Below are 20,396 nucleotides of genomic sequence, written 5' to 3'. Positions count from 1 at the left end.
GAAGTTGTCCATAGTCAAAGCACCCTTACCCTCCAGTGAGAACACTAGTTGGGTATCGTCCGCATAGTTAATAAGGTCAATCCCGTGCGCTTTGATAATAGGGATTAATTGCTGCAGATAAATATTGAAAAGGATGGGGCTGATGGCCGATCCCTGGGGGACCCCATGTTCCACCAAGGTCCTACTGGAGGTAAAAGGGGGCAAAGAAACCACCTGTCTACCTGTGAGATAGGATTGTATCCCATCTCAAGGCACATCCCTTCACTCCCAAATGCTCCAGTCTGTTCAACAAGATTCGGTGGTTTATCGTGTCGAATGCGGCTGACATGTCTAAGAGGACCAGTACTGACGAAAGGCCTCCGTCAGCCCGCATCCGAAGGTTATCCAATACCGTGACCAGAGCGGTCTCCGTTCCGTGATCTGGTCTAAAGCCGAACTGGCTCTTATCCAGGAGATGGAACTCCTCCAGATACCCAGAGAGAGATCTACTCACTACCTTTTCAAGAATTTTTATAGGAAAAGGCAGCAGGGAGATGGGTCTAAAACTAGTAGGATCTCCTGGGTCCAGAGATGGCTTCTTTAGTAGTGGAGTAACCACTGCCAGCTTCCATGTTTCAGGCACCACCTCTTCCTCCAAGGATTGGCAGCATATCTGCCACAGCCGAGGGAGCAGTGCCGGAGCATGCTCTTACCAGATCTTATTGGGTAGGGGGTCTAGTGGAGACCCTGACCTCACATTCTGTGCACAGTTGTTAAACAACTCACTAGTGAGTGGTATAAAGTGCTCCAGTGAGGTTACCATCCCTGGTTCTTCAAGGGGGCATGTGTCCATTAATATTTGGAGGGGGTTGCACATATTTAGCCCCCCTACAATTTTTGCAATTTTCTCCTCGAAATGGGAGGCGATTTTATCGCATAGCGCCTGTGACGCGACCACTTTATTTCCCACACTAGTGGGATTAGAAAGGTCTCTAATGATCTTAAAAAGAGCTCTGGTGCTATTTGGTGCTGACAAAATGGAGTTGATGAAAAAGTCCGCCTTGGCCTTAGCCATCAACTCTTTATACTGAGCTTGTACCTTTTTAAGAGCCACTTTATCATGCTCCTACGCCATTTCCTTTCTGCCTGCCGACAAGATCTACGTATGATACTCAGCTCTTCAGTGTACCACGGTGCAGAATGTTTTATTCTGGCCTTCAGGCGTTTCAGAGGTGCATGCTGATCTAATACATCAAGAATGTAATTCTGGTACAGGCGGTAATTCAAGGCCACTGACTCATGAGGATCAAAAGGAGGCAAATTTCGAAAAAGTGGCTCAGCCCTGCTCCTCATGAGTTTTGCCCAGTCTCTCCCCATACGATATGTGACAGGAGGCAGTCTAGTTGTTTTTCCGCCAGGTATACAAATCCGAAACTGGATCAACGAGTGGTCGGTCCAGGTCTGAGGTAGAATGTTAACCACCTCAGTTTCATTAAAATCAGCAAACAGAAGATCCAGAAACCCCATAGATTCTGCCAGAGATTAGCCATAGTTTGTGTAATCCTATCTACCTACTGCTAATAGCCCTAAAGAAGAATGGTTAATTCCAGTCTTGGGCATTCATTACGGCTAGATATGGCACTAGGTAAATAATGCCTTCAGTATCCACACTGGAATTATGTAGGGCACCCCTTCACCCACATCACTTATGCATTGAATTAATTTTTGTATGTCACTTGTGTCACGATGGTCACTGTTTTTACAAGGTTGCTTTCAATGTGGAGAGTTGTTATCCTGAGAAAATGCACAGTACCACCGCAATAAAGACGGAGAACATAGTGACTAGCAATACTACTGCTATATACTGGTTTTCTTCCCTGGGGACCACTGGGGTTCAGGGAGACAGTTATCCGTCTGATCCAGCATCTCCTGGCCTTTTCTGGATTAAACCTGTACCGCGGGCCTGCGAAGAAGTGGCCCTAATGCTGGGGATACAGTTGAAGCTGCAGAGAATGCTGAAGAGATGAGTCGAGTATTCCAAGGAATAAAATCGAAATGGAAACCTGCAGTAGAAAACCTTCGTATGTTAGCCCCAAAGGAGTGTGTTTGAGTGTTTGTTTCATGCTGGTTGAAATCCGTTTTTCCCCTTTCGGATATGGTTTGGTTACTATTGTGGCAGTGTGTACAGCCGTTCATGCCAGAATATTAATGTTTGAAGTTTACCATGGCACTCCCAGCTCCGCAAATGGGAATGACTCAACTATGTGAATATATGAAAGACACAAATTTAACCACCAATAATTTAATTTTGTGCTCTAGAACACACCAAAAACAAAAAACAAAAAAAAAAAAAAAAACACACTTGGCCTAGAAACATTTTCAAACTTCACATTTTCAAAGTACAACAAAAAGTTACCTTGCCATATTTCGCAAAGAGAGTTTTGAGATCAGCTGCCTTGGTGTTTTTAGATAGTCCACTGACCCAAAGGTTTCTGGTAGAGAGTCCACTTGAACCAAGCACACTTCCTGAAATAACAGGTTTACCACATTTTAATGATTAGCAATGTAAAGGCTCATAGCATGTGCTAGAAAGGTCAACAGTCCGTATTAAAGAGCAAACACATGTACAACCGACAGCCTAACTAGTTAATATACCAAGGTCTCCAAGTAATCTTTGTATCCAATATGCAGCCACTAGAACAGTGCAAAAGCTCCACCAAAAAAAAAAGCACCTATCATTTCATTAAAAGAAAAATTAGAATAAGACAGTACAACTCCGGTATTACAAAAACAAAGTAAGGTGGGCCATAAAACAGGTTAATATCGGTTCGTATTACAAGTTTTAAAGAAATTATATGAGAAGTTACGTGCAGGTGCCTTTAATGGTAATCATACCAGGAAAAGGAAAGCCTGGATGAGATAGAAACGGAAGTTTACCCCCGATTAGACTTGTAAAAGATTACTCTTGCCTAATTTAATCTATTCAAACAGATTTAGATTTGATAACTCTGCATGTTAAAGAAAAGTTACTAACCAATAACCAGCTCATCAAATGCAACATTTAAATTTTTAAATGGTATTCATGGGGGAGAAGTTCTCAATTTAAATGTCTAAAGGCAGCAGTCACTTTGTAGTGGTACAAAGTAAGAAAATGCATGTTTTTTTAGATGAAGGGTGCGGTAATGAGCAGTAAACCTGCATGCAGTAGGGGTTGGCTTATTGTTTGCTACGCACCAATAAATTCCATATAGTATAGAATAGACTATAAATCAAAGTTTAATTGATCCTGGGCAATCAATGCATGAGTAGGCTAAACAATTCTGCTTACAATCCATTAGAGCAGATAACCATGGAGAACTGGTGTTGAAGCCAAGTACATTTTCCCGTCTTGCCATGTTGAAGCTAGAAATGTTTTACAGCATCACCAATTTTGTCGTCATCAGCCTCCAATGATGGCACACAAACAATGAGTAGGATTCAAAAATGAAGATAACAAGCACTGGCATAGCCAATAGGTCTTGCCTTTGGGACCTTAAAAAGTGTTAAGCAATGCAGCACATTATCCCCACTCATGTCCACACACTCCAACACATCACACATGGGGACCAGTAGGGCCAATCTTATCAGAAGAAAAGTGAACAGACGAGGCATACTGTTAGTTACAAATAACAGAACTGGAAGAAGCACATCAGACAGGGCTCAACTTCAGATCAAAGTCTTCAGATGAAAAAAACAGTCTAAAACGGTCAACCACAGACGCCAATTGCCCTGTTGATGCTAGTGTGGTGCAGTAAGGGGCAAAGATGCACGCATGGTGGTTAAATAGCAATTGTAGTGTCAGTAGATTAAGGTTCTCAGGCTATCCCTACAGATGGTGGCATTCTAAGCCCTAGCTGGTTTGCAGTGAAGTCCATACATGTATGCAGTACAGTACTGCGCTACCCTCGAGAACATGCACATCTTTAAAAGAAGCGTGGGTCAATCTGATGATCACACATGGCACTAGTGCGTTTGCTTTAGTGTGGAAATATTGAACATCTCTGGGGGTGGGATCGTGGGCCGGATTGCAGGCTGCTCTTCTCAGTGAAGGAGCAAGTCTCATTCACGGGAGCTAGTAGCCAGTGACTCAATGGCTATATTTTCCTTCTTAGATATCAGCATTTGGCTCATCATGCATGATGTACATACCACACTTACATTTTCAGACCTCACTAAGAGTAAAGAGGAGACTGACTTTTCAGTGATGGGCCCCCAACCTCCCCCAGCGCATTCACAATGTCCCCTGCCTATTCAGGGCAAACCAAAGAACCTGTTCACCTGTATGTCTGCACCTGTAACCTGTGTCATGACAAAACTAAGCTGGATGATTAGGTTCTCAATTTCCTGAAAAAGTGGATAAAATGGCTTTCACACAAGTGCTTGGCCTCAGAAAATCTTGCACTCAATTTTGTATTAAAGCCATAACATTAGCACTGTGAGGGAGAGGCCAATTCCTATAAATTAAGAATATTTATGGCATCCGATTTAAATGGTGAAATGAGCTAGAAACTTACCTCGGTCATTCTTTGATGTCCTGTTCTCTTTTGAGTCCTTAGATGAACTACAAAAGGGTAAAAGTCACAGTAATTGACTACACATTAAATAGAGCATAACAAGTTATTTAACAAATTAAAATTCTGACTAGCTGTATTTAACCAAATAATTCTCTACTGGAATATCAAACTTTTATTTCTCTAAGATGCCCAAAGAGCTAATGGCAACTCTATTCAGCAGAGAAGGCACTTTCCTTCAGATTTCAAGACTGGGCCTTGCTTACATGATTTTCTTAGATCGTTCTCTTTACCATCACCACATTTTTTAAAGAAAAAAAAGAAAAAGAAAAAAAAAAACGCCAATGCAAAATTTCAACCAGGACACTGCACACATACGAAGTTCTTGAATTTTCCTAATGTAACTTAGGGTGCAGAGTAAAAGGCAGGTTCATAAGGCAAATACCCGTTCTTGATGCTAACCCCTTAATGTAGAGTGATCTTATTGAATGCTGGTACTCGTATCGTAAAGAACGGACATAGAAAAACAAACCTCTTTGCTTGACCTGAGACCCCAGTAGAGGTGGTCTTCTTCCCAGAATCCTTTTCTTTGTCTCCAGATTCTGCTTTCCTGGATGAACCTTCTCTGGCTTCTTTCTTTACTGAATCACCTTTTGCGCCAGCATCCTTCTTCTTGACATCTTTAAGACTCTCGGTCACACCAGCATCCTTTTTTCCCCCCAGGCTCTCCTTCGCAGCTGCACCTGGTTCTTCTCTGGCCTTGCGTGCTTCCGAATCTGCAATTTTCACATTTTTACCTGTTTCTAGGAGGTCATCACCATCACAATCCAGTGTGATGGCATCTTCAGCCTGGATTGTGACAGATAAGTTATCATCCTCTGCTTCAGTCACAGATTTGCTCGTTTCCATGTCTTCATGAGCTGCAGGCTCAGTGTCATCCACGCTTTCTTCTGAAGGAACAGGTTTAGATACTTCTTGTGTACCATCACCAGAACCTGCTATATCTAAGAGGATGTAACAGGAACAAACATGGCAAAACAATTTTAAACATTTCAAAGGCTTGCATATGACCTAGAAAATAAAGGCAATTATCAGGGATGGACGGTTAGAAAACCTCTAGATGCATATACATTCTAACAATCCTCATAACTAGGGTGACATTCCAAGGTACATCATGCTTATGGTACTGCATGAAAACTGCTGCATACATCTGTCCATGTTTAAGATATCCAATGTATCAGAAGTTTCGATCCATTGCAAGGTCAATTATATGACTGTTCCACTGCCAAAGTACACTTCAGTTATTTGAACGCATATTCTGTGTTTCATCTGCTCGAGAGCAAGGGGTAGCAAGTGTAGAACCGATGATTTTGCAAACCGCTCAAAGAATTCAGATCCACAATCCATTGGCTGGCACTGGAGTACGCAGAGATGCTTTTGATGATCCATTCAGCTTGGGGGTAGGTTACTCTCACCTATGTAAGAATCAACAGCAAACCTTTCTGTCCAAGCAGCAGTATGAAAAGGTGAAAGAATGTCAGCTCCCCATCCAGTGGCGAGTCTCGCTTCAATTGAGAGTCTCAAGCTTGAACTTTAAGAATTCATTTTTCTTTGGCTCGTTCAAGATGCGCTTCTATTAAATAAATCCTCTCACATTCTGAAGCCGACATGAAAGTTCAAATTGCTATAATTTCTTGAAGTGCTCCATACTCCAGCCCATAGTTTAGCAGGATGCAGCTCCACGTTCTTCCAATTAACTCACACGATACAGCATTTTCTTTCATGAAAGCCCATGTTCATTTCAGCTCAGCATACGGTGTGATGTCAATGCCTCAAAGCAGAATGTTTTCATATGCTTTTTGAAAAGCCCATCTATTCTTGGTGGTCCATGAGTCAACATTTGATGGAATGTCCCACAGAAGCCTGTGTAATCATACTGTCCAACTGAAGTAGGATCCATTTTCTTAAACATCCCATAGAGGTTACTCTATTCATTTCTCACTGTTAAAATGATCCATGATAAATTCCCTTGCCTTGATATTTGCTATCCTTTTGAGTTATGATCCAACATTGGTCCTAATTTATCAGTCATTCTGGTTTAGGCAACAAAGACGTGCCTAAGATTCAGCCACAATGATGTTCAATTTGTTCAGCTGCAAGAATAAATTCCAACCGCAAGATTCTTTTGCAGAGGATATTTAAAAAAAACATTCAAGATTCACAATCTGAAAAGTAATCTTTCCTGCACTTCCTGCTGTGGTACTCTTGCCTGATGCTGGACTAAGAATTCCTTTTAGTAACACTACGCTTAAGCGGCTGACCAAGGCTAAAAATGACATTCAAACGTTTACAGAATGCCTTGTACATTAAACCCTGTACAAATGAAACTTGGCAAGGGTCAGACGAAATTTAAGGCAAATCCCATCAGCAATAAACCTACACCCTTCGAAAAAAACAAATACAACTATGTAATCTACTCTTTTTACAATCCCATATTTTTCCAATGGAATATTTAAACTTCAAATCTAACTTACCGCTGTTTTCCTCTTCCTCCTCCTCCTCCTCATCATCATCAGCAGCTTCCTACCAAACAAAAAAAATGGGGAAAGTTCAATAAAACATGTACTAAAACTAATTAAGCATAGCTAAAATATAATTTGTAAAGAGAATACAGAACTCTTCATGCACATTACACAACATAGACCACCAGAATGCAGCCCAATTCAGTTTCAAAACATTAGTCCTACTTATGTGTAGGTAAAGTAAAACTTTATTTCTTCGATCCCAGCAGATTTGACAATTTGTAGATTTTCTGCGTATTTTGAGAGTTTAGGAAAGATTACCAGATTTCAATCTGTAAGTGAATTTCATTGCAAAGAATGTGTGGAACCATCATAAAGGAGGGCAAGATGGAGGACTGGGGCCTAATAAAGAACATAGCAAAAGCTATTGACCAACAATATAAACAACTAAGGCAGTCAGCCGACTGACCTCCAGCTCACCCAAATTTAACAGTAGACCTCTACACAGTACCTTTGCAGAAAAGCTACCTAGGCCAAGTCACTCAAGCACACAAGTTTTAACCCACATAAATAAAGGAAGTTTAAGTGCAGCCTTACTTTTCGAAACCAAAAAAGCATCAAGAGTAATTCTACCTGCATCAAGGAACACAAAGCAGATGTACTGAATCCTTGATACCAGCAAACACAAACTATACCTACTAAACAGACATTAATTTGGTGGGGAGGGAGCATATCTTACATATGTAAAGTTCAACATTAAAATCATGAAAATCTAAAACTTTCAAGGGGATGTACTTCTCATTGTTGGTACTTGTCTAAGAAGGAAAAGTTACCCCTGTTGCAAATCATGGGTAACCTCTGAATCCCTGAATAGTAGTATACCTCAGCACATGCTTTGGATCCCTGGAATTGAATTCAATTGTAAACACATCTGGAGGATGTGTTATTAATTTTAAAATGCAAAGCCAATTAGCAAACCAACACCAAACATGCTCTTGAAAAACGCAATACTATCCATTTTAGAACTCCTAAATTCGAAGAAAAATCTAGCCTCTAAAAGGTGGAGAACAAAAGTTAAAAACTACACTTTCAGACCGCTTGGTTGCCAGCCCTCCCACCATGCAAGTTCATTTTCCAGCTCAGCAGAGGTATCTCTGAACACTCTTGCCTTTCTAATGGTGTTATTCCCTGCCAGTCCAATAGCTGAAGAGGAGCAAAGGGTGCTTCAACCTCTTTAGATCCTAATGCACCCAGGTCAGATTCCTCCTAGGGAACATAAAGCTGCTCTTTGATGCACTAGCATTCTCAGCTAATGAGGCTGTTCATTTAGAGTTGCTTTTCAGCTTCCGAATTGGAACCCGGTGGTGGTTACTCAGCTAGATTAATCTGAATTGATCTAGTGCTACAAGCCACCCTGTCAAACCTACAACGGAAAGAGGCTAGAGGCCAACATCCAATGAATAGGTGGGAACCTGAGAGAACGCAGTTGATGTTCCATCTACAGAAGAGTGCCTACCAGTGCCCCCAGGGTGGAGGACTCATATCGGGAGGTCTAGGAAATCCATCTGTGCTAGTCATTATAGCCTGTGGATACTATCATTCCAACACCCTCCATCGATTTTGCTGAAGCATACAAATACTGAAGAGGCATGGCCTCAGGAGCACTATGGAAAACCAGAAGAAAAACCGTCACTCTAGAGCAAGATCCTCAAACTGGCCCTATAGATCCAGATCTTACATAGCTTGAAGAATGGTCTCAGCCATGAGAGGGTTCTCAACATTCAAGAGTATTCCATGTCGATGTGGTCTCTTCAAGAGGGGACAAACCGGGAAGCTCGAAAATTTAACATTTAAGGTATTGCTGCTATTAGTTATTGATTGCTTACCTTCGAATTATCCCCAGGCGTCATACTGGATCCAGAGAATTCTCAGCGGTACCTCTGCGCGTCGGTAGGTGGCGTTGTTCAACTCAATGTTCGTGATCGCCAGAATGACGTTGCGGTATCTACTTAGACGCCACCCGTGCACGCAGACATCAGTTCTTGCTTTTTCCTCGCCAGCCAGCGCAGATCCAGAGGTACCCTTAGTCATTTTGACTAGTGATTTTGCAACTTGTCCAAATCTTTGAGTTGTTCGACTCTAGGTGCACGTAGGGATGACCCATTGTCGGAACAGCTTCAAGCCTTGTGACTCCAGTCACAGGTTGAGGTCAGTCATGGACAAGCACCGCGTGTGCCTTTGGTGCCTGGAGCGCGACCACAAGTAGTGCTTCAACTGTGGGGCCATGAACCCGAAGACTTTGCGGGAGCAGTCTGGAAAGCTTCTGGAGGCCCGGCAGTCAGCTCCGCGCCACTCGAGGTGTCGTTCGCGAGACAGGTCGCAGGGTCACCACCATCACTCCTCATCGAAGTCTTCGGGTAAATCGAAGCACAACAAGGCGAAGAAGCAGTCACTATGCCTTCTCCCTGTCCGTCGGCCGACGCGGGAGGTAGTCTTCCTTCGGCTCCACCCACGGAGCCTACTGGGGCGGCTCAGAGCTTCCCTCCCTGGGAGCCGGAACATCCCCTGCCCAGCTTTGTGCATTTTACAAAGCTCCCCATTCCATCTTTGGGCAGCCCAACCCAGCCGGCGTGCCGCAGGGCCCCCAGGTATCCAGGCCTGGATCCGGATCGGTGCTGGTCGACCTCACGACACCGATACTTCTTAGGACGCCCCTGCCACTTCCTGAGCAACAACCAGAGGAAGGTGAGGCGGTCCGGGAGGGGTATGTTGACCCTTTGGCAGACCAGCTTGAGGAGATGAACTAGAGAGGAGTTCGGCGAAGCTAGTGGTCTTGATACTTCCCCAGACCTTGGTATACTTCCTTCCCCTACCGTGGCCACGGAGGAGGGAGCCTCCTACGCTGTGGTGTTGCGTAGGGCTGCTGAGGCCTTTGGCCTTGAGCTTCCTAAAGTGGTAGTCAGGACTAAGCTCTTAAATTGAGTCAACCGGCAGCGGCCTCTTCAGAGCCCCTGCTGCCGTTCAATGAGGCCCTCACAGACATCCTTCTGGGCACTTGGTCCAAGCCCAGCACAGAGGCTCCTGTGAATAGGATGATTGCCCGACACCACCGCCCGGCCCCGGGCGACCCACTTTTCCTCTTCCAACACCCCACCCCTGAGAGCTTGGTGGTCCAAGCCTCGCATCCAAAGGTGCGTTCCCTTCTGCTCCCCCAAATATGGGGAGCTGGACCATCTTGGGAAGAAGTTTTCTTCCGCCAGCTTAAGACTGCTGTCGGTGAATACCATGAATCTTGGGCCGTTACATCCACTCTGTGCGGGATAAAGTTGCACAAGTGCTGCCACAGTGCCCAGAGGCGGCCCGGGTCACTCTCCCCGAGCAGTCGCAAAGGGGAGAGACGCATCGAAGTTCACCATCCGCTGGGTGCTGGACAACCCCAACTCGCTGGGTAGAATGTTTGTCAGTAGTCCTAAGGCGCTACGCCTGGCTGAGATCCATGACTTTTTTAGTGATGTCCAATCGACATTTGGACATGCCCTTTGATGGCCGTTGCCTGTTTGGCGACAAGGCGGACAGTGTGCTCGAACGCTTCAAGCATTCTAGAGCTACAGCCAGATCCTTGGGCCTCGCTGGCACCGCTCGTCCTGTGCAGTCTGCCTTTCGCCCCTTCATGGCTATGGAAGACGTGCCCCACCACATTCCACCCAGGGCCACAAGCAGGCACAAGCTAGCTAGCGGCCAGGGACGTGAGACCCACAGACGTGTGCCCGGGACAGCGAGCTGGCCAGTCGACTAGTGCCCCCTCTGCAGCAGCCTCTAAGCCTTCCTAGTCAGACTTTTCAGGGCCACCAGTTGCTATTGGTCGTCAAGATCGACCATCAGCTCCCCCACTGGCGCAACATCATGTCAGACAGGTGGGTTGTGCAAAGGCCAATGGGGTTACTCCCTACCCTTCAAGACTACCTCTCCCTCCATGCCACCAACACTCAATCGCATGTCGGTGGATCACTTGGCCCTCCTCGGTCAGGAAGTTACAGCACTCTTGGCCAGCAAGTCCGTGCAAGAAGTAGGTTGTGGTGGTTATTCCCACTACTTCCTGGTGCCTAAGAAGGACAAAGGCCTGGGAATGGACTTAAGGTATGTTTAACTAACTACTGTATTGCACATGGCACACTTGGTTATGAAGTTATGGGCTGCTGTTTACAAGCCCAAAATGTTTATTTAATGATTTTGTAAATGTCATATGAAAGTCACCAGATTGGTTTAGAATTCTGACCAGCACAAACTATTTCTCCTGCTCAAGATGTGACCGTCTCATCTGCTGACTGAATGAAACTTTTTTGAAAAGGAAAAAAAAAAAAAAAAAAAAAAAAAAAAACACACGAACAAAGGCCTGCGTCCTATCTTGGATCTCAGGGACGTCAACTGATACTCAGGAAAGAAGTTCGAAATGTTGTGGTTAGCTCAGGTTCTGTCTGCCCTCAAACACAGAGGCTGGATGGTAGCGTTGGACTTGCAGGACACATACTTCCATATCCCAGTCCTGCCAGCGCACAGGCACAACTTACCTACGGTTCACGGTAAGCCACGAGTACTTTGTTTACCGTGCTCCCTTTGGCCATACCAGCACCCCTTGGGTGTTCACGAAAGTGATAGCGGTGGTTGCAGCTCATTTACGCAGATCAGGGGTTCCAGTCTTCCCCAATGTTTCCGCCTCTACCCCGTGTTTCGGTGAGATGGACATTGAGGCTGCTGGGCCTCATGGCCTCCTGCTGGTGGATCATGCCAGGTGGCATATGCAGGCTCTGAAGTTCCAGTGGGCACAGCATCAGGAAAATCTTTCTGATCGTGTGCACTGCCCTTCGAGATCTGGACAACCTTCAGTGGTGGCTAACGAACCAGGATTGGGTCAACGGCAGATCACTCTCCCTTCCCAAACCAGACCAGACTTCACAGTAGTGACAGATGAGTCTCCTGGGATGTGGCGCCCACATGAGAGGCGGAGATCTGATGCCTCTCGTCCCCGGGCTCCACATCAACCTTCTGGAACTCCGGGCGACTAGTCTTGCACTGAAAGCATGTCTTTCTTCTGTAAAAAGGAAAGTAGTGCAGGTGTTCACGGACAACACAACCGCCATGTGGTACTGTAACAAACTGGGTGGGGTCGTGGACTATAAACATGCCAGGGCGGACGAACTCAGCTGCAGGTGCATGATGGATCACGAATGGCGTCTTCACTCTGAGGTGGTGCAAAGTCTTTCAGCAGTGGCGAGAGCATTGGTTAGATCTGTTCGCCACCCAAAAACCCACAATGTCAGCAGTTCTGCGGGTTGGAATTTCCAAGGCGGCACTCGCTCGGCAACGCTTTTCGTCGCGAATGGAATTGCGGTCTTCTATACGCCTTTCCGCCCATACCACTTCTGACCGGAGTGCTGAAGATCAATCGCGACCGGGCCCAAGTCATTCTTGTGGCTCTGGATTGGGCACTAAGTCTGGTATCCTGAGCTTTTGAACATGGCCATCGATCCTCCGAACAGACTACTTTTTGGGAGGATCTTCTGTCGCAGCAACAGGGGCAGGTCCTCCAACCAAACCTGTCCAGCCTCCACTTACTTGCATGGAGATTTAGCGGCGACAGTTGACCGCTTTAGAACTTCATCCCAAAGTCTGTAATGTCATCTTGGCAGCCAGGCATCCCTCCACTAAAACGTTATAAGTCTGTAGATGGGACAAATGTGTGGCTTGGTGCACAGCAAAGGCTGTGGATGCCCTCTCTGCCCCCCTTTTAGGTTCTCCTCTGCAGTCTTTCTTTGGCCCCGCAGGGCTCTGCTCTGGGCACTCTAAAAGGCCATCTTTAAGCCACTTCAGCCTCTTTTTGGCTTCCTGACCAGCCTTCTCTTTTCAAGTCCCCTATTGCAAATAGATTTCTTAAGGGCATTACTCACCTATTTGATCCTCTCCCTTGGGTAATGCCCGAGTGGGACTTGAATCTGGTCTTAACTTACCTAGTGTGCTTCTTTAGAGGAACTACCCAATTGTCCTCTCAGACTCTTGACCTTAAAGACTGCTTTCTTGGTTGCCGTCACCTCTACTCGCAGGGTATGAGCTTCTGGCTCCCTTTTAAACCCTTTCCTTGCTGCTCATCCTGACAAGCTTGTCCTTCGAACTCAACCTTTTCTTCCTAAAGTTGTTCATCTTTCCACATAGGACAGACCATCACTTTCCCCACCTTCTTCCCGCCCCCAAACCCTTCCAAGGAGGAGAGACTCCACAGTCTGGATCCAAAACGTGCATCCTTTTATTTGGATCGCACAAAACAATTCCGGGTGGCCAATCAACTTTGTTGGCTATGTTGGCACCAAGAAAGATTGGGCTGCCCAAAAATGGACCATCTCTATGGGTCGTACTTTGCATTAAGGTCTGCTACTCCTTGGAGAAAGCGGAACCTCCAGTAGGACTGTGCACCCATGCTACCAGGGCGACAGCAGGCACTACTGCTTTGGGACGTGGAGTTCCCCTAATTGACTTCTGCCAGGCAGCCACGTGAGCATTCCTGCACATGTTCCCTAAACATTATTGCCTGGATAGTCTAGTCCGGAGAGACTGCTTCTCTGGCCGTTCAGTTCTCCAGGGCTTTCTGGTGTGAACTTAGTTTGCAGACCCAGCGTCGGAGCGGGTATTGCGGGGTATTTATTCTAATGTAAGGAATCTAGAACTAATAATCTTTCAAATGAACAAGTTACTTACCCTCGGTAACGATATATCTATAAGAGACACTAGTCAGATTCCTTACAGCTCCACCCATCCTGCCCGTTCTGCGAGCTGACTTCTTGAGTATGATGTGGAAGGTCGTGTAAAGAAGTGACGTCAGAGTGCAGGGGTGGCGTCTAAGTAGATACCGCAACAGCATCCCGGCTATCACAACGCCGACAACTAACACGGAGTCGACCGACACCACCTACCAAAGCACAGGGGTACTGCTGAGAAAAAAATTCTCTGGATCCAGTCTGACGCCAGGAGGTAATTTTAAGGTAAGGAATCTATAGCGAATATATTTATTACAAATATATCGTTACCGAAGTTGAGTAACTTGTTCGTGTAGGAAGCTGGCTCTGTATATACTATCAAAGTGAGGTATAGTGTGCACAGAGTCCACTGGAACCCCAAAGGTAGTTAGAGGTAAAGTAGATAGCACCCTACTCTATTTGTGGTAGTGTGGTCAAGCAGTAAAGCTGTATCAGAGGAGTGTTAAACATTTGTTGTACACAGTCAGCAAATGAATTTACATACTCAAAGACTGAACTCCGACCAATTGTTTTTGCATCGAAATATTTTTAGTTATTCTATTTTCTAGAACCAAGAGTGCTAAGGCCCAATGTTATCCAATGGGGGATAGGGAGCTTCCGCTTAGTGGCTGCTGACAAGCAGGCCACTGGGTTGTGGGAGCAAAGCTCCTGGACTTAAGCTCAGGGCAAATGGGGGTTTAGGCCAGCACAAAAGGAGCACCCTAAGTGTCACCGGGGCAGAGTGCTGTTTTGGTGTCGGAAGCCCTGTAGCTTTCAATGGGGAGTCTCCGGTTCAGGGACCAAGGTCTTCTGGGTGCGACCACCACTTGGAGAGCTAAGTTGCGATCTTGGGGGTTGGTTAGGCGCAGTCAGTTCGGACCCCCAAGGCCGTTGGGCATTGGGTGCTGGGGTGCCTTTTAGGGCCGGATCTTCTTACCAGTTCCTGGTCGAGTTGTGGGGGTGGGTGGATTGGGGGGTGGACCTTCTGGTTTGAGGCTGCAGGCGTCGGCTGGAGGCAGGTCAGGGGACGCCAGATCATGGCTCGGGATCGCCGCCCTCTTGTTCGCTTCGGCATGGCTGTTCGGTCCTTTTCTTCTGGTTTCTTGTCTGAGGAACCAAGTTTCAGGGGTGCCCCTAAAAACTAGACTTGGGAGCGCTACAGGTACTTAAGTTTTGGATCCAATGGGTCCCTTCCCTGGGATGGGTACACCCCCTATTATGCCACCTTCCAGTGGTAGGGGGCATAAGCCTTTCCCTGGTTGGCTGGGCCACCCCCATCCGCAAGATGGCAGTGACTGAGTTCTGCTTCACATCACCTCCCCCACCTGAGGGGTGGAGTTGGCAGAGGTGGGCACACTTCTTCCTCACTTGTTTTTCCTGCTGGTTCTCCCGCCCAAAAGGGGGGATCAGAACCAGTGGGGACCAGTTGTTGGAAGCAGCAAGTGGCCTGGAGAAGCTCACAAAAGCAGCAAGACTTTGAATCTTCCCATTCGAGGACCCTGCCCATCCTGGGGGAGGAGGCGTGGCACCTTGTCCCAGGATTTGCATCGTTTCAGGCCCCCAAAAGCAGCAGGTTCTGGACCCTGGTGTCCAGAAACATGTCTGGTGGTGGCAGTTGAAAGCAGCCACTCAGCCTGGATTAGTTATAGGCCGTTTTTCAGGGGGCTTCTTTAAGATGTCCTGTGTGCATTTCATTAAATCCCACATTGGTATCAGTGTGGGTTTAATGTGCCGAGTGGTTTGATACCAAACTTCTGTTTTCAGTGTACCCACTATAGTGCTGTGGATTTCGTAATGACAAACTCCAAGCACCATATACTCTTAGTGGCAGCACTGCACTCACAATGTCTAAGAATGGACTTGGACACTGTAGGGTCACCACTAGTATAGGATACCCAGCTAAAGCGGTGACTGAACTATGCCAGGGCACTGTGTTGTAGGCATGGCACAGAGGGACGTGTGCCATGTCGAGACTGCACCAAGACGCAGCCTGCAAAGGCAGTGTGTGAGTGTAAAGGCACAGGACCTCTAAGGGTGGCACAATAAGTGCTGCAGCCCTTAGAGGCTGCCCTGGTCAAAATGCCGTAGGTACCTGTGGTACCATTTACCAGGGGCTGACCTGTGGCAAGAGATGCCAATTGAGTTTTGTTTTCAATGCAATGTTAGGGAAAGAGCACAGGCCCTGCGTACCTGACTGGCAGGAGCCCAGGGCACACACAAAGCACATCAGCAGTTCTGCAAAAAAGTTGGGGCAACCATGCAGCAAGACATCACTAAGACATCGCCGATTCTGAATAAGTATCACTTTTGAAAAATGTACTTACCTGAACAAATTGCTTCTGGTGACCAAATAAATATATAAAGATGTAGGGTATTTTTTTATAAATTGGTGAGGTTCTCATTGTGTTGTGTGTCTATTGTGTGCATTTGTGTATGTCTAACCATTCTCCGATAAGCCTGCTCGGCCACACTACCCCCTAGAAGAGCACTTTGGGATTGCTAGAGCAAGCCCCTGTCCGCTACTAAGGGAACACCTGGACTCTTTGCACAATACATCTCATTTTGATACTTCCTACAATAGGTATTTGCATTTCCAGCTGTTGGAGCTCCTTCTCCAACAAAGAAAGTTTAGACTTACAATCTCAGTATACCCATAAAGGTGGCCTTTATAGCATCCACCAGTAGGGAAGAGAAGGAGCCTAAGCTTATTTTTCGTCAAATATTTTATAAAGGAGAGTCTAAATGTTGCAACGTTGCTCACACGTTGAGATATGTTAATGTACATCAACTAGTACTACATGAACTGTATGATCCAGGCAGACTTCCTGTATGGAAGCACTGTCCGAAACAAACATGCAACTTACATCAGCAGTAAGGAAGCTCTCATCTACCGTTTCATTTACTCCATTCAGGTCGTCAGTTTCATTTTCCTGAAGTAAAGAAAAACAGCTTATTCAAAGATGGAAGAGAATCGGCAGGGCAAATATTTAAACCACTGGCAGATCAGATACCACCTCACTCCAAAGCATTGCTGATCCAGTAGTAAGTGATACGAGGGCCTCTGCGCAAAGATTTAATTCAGGAAGCACAGTAAAGGCACCGGATTAAAACGGAAAGAAAAACTTTCTTCTTGTGCCAGTCTGAAATGGACCCCTACTCCTGCATTACAGCAGGGCTGGAATTACATGGGGGAAAAAATGTAAGTTTCGCCTCCTGGCTCCCAAATCTACCTCACGAGAGGCACAATTAAATCACAAGGAGGCTAAGGAACAAACCCCAGCACAGATTAAAGCAACAATTGCAAACACTTCTAGGACAAGCTGATCGATGTCTTCAAAGGAGAATTTGGTCTGTTTTACACAGAGGTTGCCATAGCCAGTTCAAGAAAAGTATACAGGTGTCCAATCAACATTTTCTGTAACTCAGAAGACTTGCCTATATTTTACCCCACAATGTGTCTGGCCAGTGAACAGACACTGTTCTAAACACTGTTCTAAGACCCAAACAGGAGTTTGGAGGCATATCCTTCTCTTGTGGGGGCACTGGGGAACAATCTTAAGTTCATGCTTGTTTTGAAAGGATAGCACCTCACGTTTCATCTAGTTAAATATGGTCATGTGAAACAGGCCAAGGAATATTTAGAATACGATCGGTCTATCCTTAGTGACACTTATCCGCTTGTTTGGATTCCCGTTAAAATGGTTTGTTCAAATAATCTGAGCTGGTCCCAGTGATTACTCAGTGTGGGTAATCTAGACAGGAAATTATGGGTGTTAAGTTTCCTGCACACAAACATGAAGACCCCAAAACAAGTAATTTTGCTTATATAGGAAGTAGATAGGTGCAAGTGTCAAATCTGCGGCACACTATACAGGATCACAAAAATGGCCAACGCGTCTGAAGAATCCCTGAAAAAAATTTATGGAATCACACCTCCAGAACAATCTAGCGAACCATCAACAAGGGCATCTCATGCGTTGCAATCAAAGGCGTGGCCATTACATGGAACTCTGCACTGAGTGGGGATTCTAGGTTAAGAGTCAACAAGGTGGCAACAAAAGAAAAGAAAAAAAATTTAAGATTTTACGAGTGTAAAATAGCAGAAATTGTACTTCCATAACATTAGGACTAATAAAGGCAGTATCAAAATTCGCTCCATAATGGATACAAGTCACTGACTAGAGTGGTGGGACTGAGTTAGCCTGAGGCTAAGAGATGTACTCCACAGACCCACATCTGGCAGGAGGAGAATTCAAATTAAGCATATGACTAGAATCTATCAAAACTACAAGCCATTACATAAATGATCATGATTTACAAGTATTCATTACACAACGCAAAAAAGAGGAGGGCGCAGCAGAGTAACTGAAATGTACGAGTTAAGAGCCTAGAACAAACAAAACTGAGAAACTGGGATATTACTCATAGGGAGAAATATGCATCTGGTACAAACATTCTTGCTTGCACACAGTTTGCTTTAATAGTACGGATTATCACCCATTCCGCTTATCCTGAGACTGACACCAGGTAGCATAAACTGCTTTAGAATGTAAACTAGTCTCAGAGTGATAGCATTTGCTATACTAATCGGACATCTGCAAAAATTGCAATTAAAAAAATTAGAAAGAAAGTTTTCTTGAACTACTTTCAGTCTCTGAATACTCATACCTACTTAACAAGGACAAACTCGACAGCATAGCAGCACATATCAGGACTGACCGATTACACAATCTTACTTGCCATTCACAATATTCAGACAGTTGCAAACCATCTTTACGAGAGTCAGGGTAGTGTGGGAAGGGGGTGGGGGGGTTTGAACAGTAAAGCAACAATAGGCTTTAAAAGATGCCTGAAAAGAGATACTTCAACATATACACAGACCGTTTCATAGCTATGGCCAACATGTTTTGATTGCAGATGTCCCCGGGCCACCTATTTATTGTTTAGTAAAATACCTGTAATTCCGGTTCATCAGAAGATTCCTCATTAACTTCCTGATCCTCTTCATTTTCAGCAGAATCTTCAAGATCCTTTATTTCATCACTGCCTTCCTGATCACTTGTGTCTTGACTCTCCAATTCATCTTCCTTTTAGTGTTAGAAACATTTGGGAATGTTGATGTGACATCAAATCTCATTTAAATCCTATACACTTTGCAACAGTTACTGTAAACGCAAACTTTTCCTCCACCACCATTTTCCGATGTACAGTCTGGAAACTAAGCAGTTCACAGACAAACAAAAGTCAGTGTACGAAGGTTGCTTCAGTGTCCAAGAGAAGAAAAAAAAATGTTTGATGGTTGTACAGAAAAAGGGGAATAAGAAAAATGACATGAAACTGCTTTTGCAATTCCATTAATGTTTGCACGTCTACAAAATTCTACATCTTGGGATTGGCAAATAAAACTGCTGTACTACTTACAAGAAAGGCAACACGACTGCAAAGCAAAGAACCTACTGATTTTTCTTTTTCCAATTTTTGGATCTGTGCTAGTGTATGAATAATGGATAATGAAGGTTTACCAAAAATCAGTATGCTTTAAAAAGTGGCACATCTACACACTTCAATTACGTTGGCAATGTGAAAGCAATCAAGGATACCTTCCACCATACCAAAATTCAGAGGCTTCAAAAGCTGCAAGCAACAACTTAACAAAATGTTTAAAAAAGGAACAAAATGAAAAATGACTAAATCCTAGTTATTCAAATCCATCAAAAGTATTGCCTCCAAATTCATAAACTGAAAATCTTTATACACGAAAGCAATTTTAGACCAAAACAAAGCAAGCTCAAGACGACAACTGTTTCCTTCTATTTAGAAGGAATATCACTAATTCCGATCAAGGTACACTGAATATAGTAGCAGAAAAACCTGACCCTGTACTTTTAAGAATCTCAGATGGCAAACTGTGCCATCATTTATAGCAGGAACTGGGGCAGTTTGTTTCCGATGGTCAGACAGATCTGTAAAGTACTAACATCTACGGTCTTGTTTCGCCGGGGAGAAAAGAAGAAAAAAAAAAAAAGGAATGCAGCTCATAGCATCTGTAAAACCATAAGATGAACTACGTTTACAACTGTACAGCCAACCATCCACTTGTCAACCCCTGAAGCGTGGTTCCTTCTGTTGCCCTGCTTTCTGCGCCGCTCCAGCAAGATAAGCACCTTTGCATTTGAGGTATTTTGAGAGAATGCTGACATTATCAGATTGCTTGTGTTCTTTGTGATAGTAGCTTTGTGTTGTGACCACAGTTTGACTGTAGTTTTCAGGGTAACTGAAGGATTTGACAACCAGTGAGGTCATGTCATACTGTGGGATTGCAGGTATGCAGCAGTCTTCCGAATACTAGAGGACATGCAAGTCCACCGCACAGGGCCCTGAGATGTCTTCCCTTTGTGCAGTTGTAGATGAGCAAACCCGCACAGGAAGGAACAGTTCCTCTTAAGATTGTATCTAAACTCACTGCACGCACTGTTCACAAGTCAACAGGGCCCTCTTGCTCAGCAGATTACACACAGAATTGAGTTTCATATCCAGTACACTGCTCCAACACCTTGTCT

At 44.9% G+C, this 20,396-nt stretch overlaps 1 protein-coding gene across 5 annotated transcripts in view; it reads right to left on the bottom strand.

Moving 5' to 3' along the window:
• Nucleotides 1–20,396, bottom strand: part of SLTM (SAFB like transcription modulator) — a 280,914-nt gene that overhangs the window by 224,720 nt on the left and 35,798 nt on the right. For 2 of the 5 annotated variants that reach the window (XM_085643750.1, XM_085643748.1), the window contains exons 4-8: nt 16,701–16,766; nt 7,064–7,112; nt 5,062–5,533; nt 4,533–4,579; nt 2,396–2,505 (exon numbers count right to left, since the gene is read on the bottom strand). In XM_085643750.1, coding sequence (XP_085499876.1) covers nt 2,396–2,505; nt 4,533–4,579; nt 5,062–5,533; nt 7,064–7,112; nt 16,701–16,766 — 744 coding nt within the window. Of the gene's footprint in view, nt 1–2,395; nt 2,506–4,532; nt 4,580–5,061; nt 5,534–7,063; nt 7,113–16,700; nt 16,767–18,791; nt 18,924–20,396 lie in introns of all 5 variants that reach the window. The other 3 variants (XM_085643746.1, XM_085643747.1, XM_085643749.1) reach the window with 3 other exon arrangements.

The sequence above is a fragment of the Triturus cristatus genome, chromosome 3_1, assembly GCF_964204655.1.
Source record: "Triturus cristatus chromosome 3_1, aTriCri1.1, whole genome shotgun sequence".
Classification (NCBI taxonomy): domain Eukaryota; kingdom Metazoa; phylum Chordata; class Amphibia; order Caudata; family Salamandridae; genus Triturus; species Triturus cristatus.
The sequence above is the reverse complement of the archived record's forward strand: the minus strand, read 5'-3'. Positions and strand labels throughout refer to the sequence as shown.